This window comes from Parus major, chromosome 19, assembly GCF_001522545.3.
Source record: "Parus major isolate Abel chromosome 19, Parus_major1.1, whole genome shotgun sequence".
Lineage (NCBI taxonomy): Eukaryota > Metazoa > Chordata > Aves > Passeriformes > Paridae > Parus > Parus major.
Genome location: NC_031787.1, coordinates 1,548,090 through 1,549,504, shown reverse-complemented (window position 1 = coordinate 1,549,504; position 1,415 = coordinate 1,548,090). Strand labels below are relative to the sequence as shown.

At 57.4% G+C, this 1,415-nt stretch overlaps 1 protein-coding gene across 1 annotated transcript in view; it reads left to right on the top strand.

Annotated features, from left to right (window-relative positions):
• The first annotated feature begins 884 nt into the window (after positions 1-884).
• Positions 885-1,415, top strand: part of AUTS2 (activator of transcription and developmental regulator AUTS2) — a 668,592-nt gene continuing 668,061 nt past the window's right edge. Inside the window, exon 1 of the mRNA XM_033519007.1 lies at positions 885-1,339. Coding sequence (XP_033374898.1) covers positions 1,049-1,339 — 291 coding nt within the window. The 5' untranslated portion in view covers positions 885-1,048. The remainder of the gene's footprint in view (positions 1,340-1,415) is intronic.

Sequence of the window (1,415 nt, the reverse complement as noted above, 5' to 3'; positions counted from 1 at the left end):
CGCGCCCCCGGGCAACAGCCGCGTTGTTGTGGCCGCCGCCGCTCCCCGGGGGCCGCCTCCCCTCCGCTCGGATCTATTGTCACCACCACCAGCACCCCCCCTCCTTCGCCACAATTAATACGATGAATTTGCCATGATTGATCCGTATTAATAGCTGGGGTGGGTGGGCGTGTTTTGGGGCTCTTTTTCCTCCCCCTTTTCTCTTTTTTCCTTTTTTTTCTTCTTTTTATTGTTTGGTTTTGTTTTTGGAGGGGCCGGGCTGGGATCTGATCTCCACTCCCGAGTCCATCCCTGGTCGGTGCCTGAGAAAATTGCATCTGGATGCATCGTTATTATTATTATTATTGTTATTATTATTATTGTGTTTGATCCAGGGAGATAAAGGAGGAGGGGGAGAGGAGTGCGCGTTGGTGGGGAGGGGAAGGCTGCACCCTTCCCTGCACACACACACACACACACACGCAGACAGAAAGGGAGTTCCGTACATCTACATACATATTTTTCCCCCCCTGGAACTTCTTTTAGTTGGGGAGGAAAGGAAGAAAGAAAATACATTTTGTGCAAGGAAATACTCTCAGCTCTCTCCTTCCAGCGGGTCTCCTTTCTTTATTTTTTTCCCCCCCTTCTTCTCAGCCTTTTTTCCTCTCTTTCGAAGATCCTCGCCCTCCCAGCCCCTTGATCAAAGCATTCCGCTATTCTGATTTATTGCCTGCTTGGTGAGGCTTTTTTTTTTTTTCCTCCCTTTCTCTCCGTGGTTTCTTTTTTTTTTTTTTTTTTTTTTTTTTTTACAAAGGCGACCTGAGATCAGCCATTACTTTCCTTGGCTCGCTTATAGGAATCTCTTACATTTGGTGCTTGCTGCTGGTGGTGGTGGAACCGCACTCGGATTCTTTCATCCCCCCCCCACCCCCTTGCTGTCCTCTCCTCCCTCCCTTTCTCCTTCCCTCTCTCCCTCCCTCCCTCCCCCGTTATTCCGCCGGGGGAGCCGGATTTGTGGCTGCGGTGGGGCGGGGGGGGACGAGAGCGAGAGGGAGAGCCGGCGAGAGACATGGATGGCCCGGCGCGATGCAACGGGCTTCGGAAGAAGCGGCGATCGCGGTCCCAGCGCGACCGGGAGCGGCGAGCCAAAGGCGGGCGGCGCGGCTGTGCCTCCGGCGGGGCCGCCGGCCCCGGGGCCGCCGCGCTCTCCTCCTCGGGCTCGGAGAAGGAAGACAATGGGCCCCCGCCGCCGTCCCGGCCGCGGCCCCCCCGGAGGAAGCGGCGGGAGTCGTCCTCGGCCGAAGAGGACATTATCGACGGTTTCGCGATGTCCAGCTTCGTCAGTTTCGAGGCGCTGGAGGTAGGAGCGGCGGCGCTTTGTGTGCGCCTCATTGTGTAGGGGCAGCGGCGGGGGAGCCCCCGCGGCGGCCCCCCGG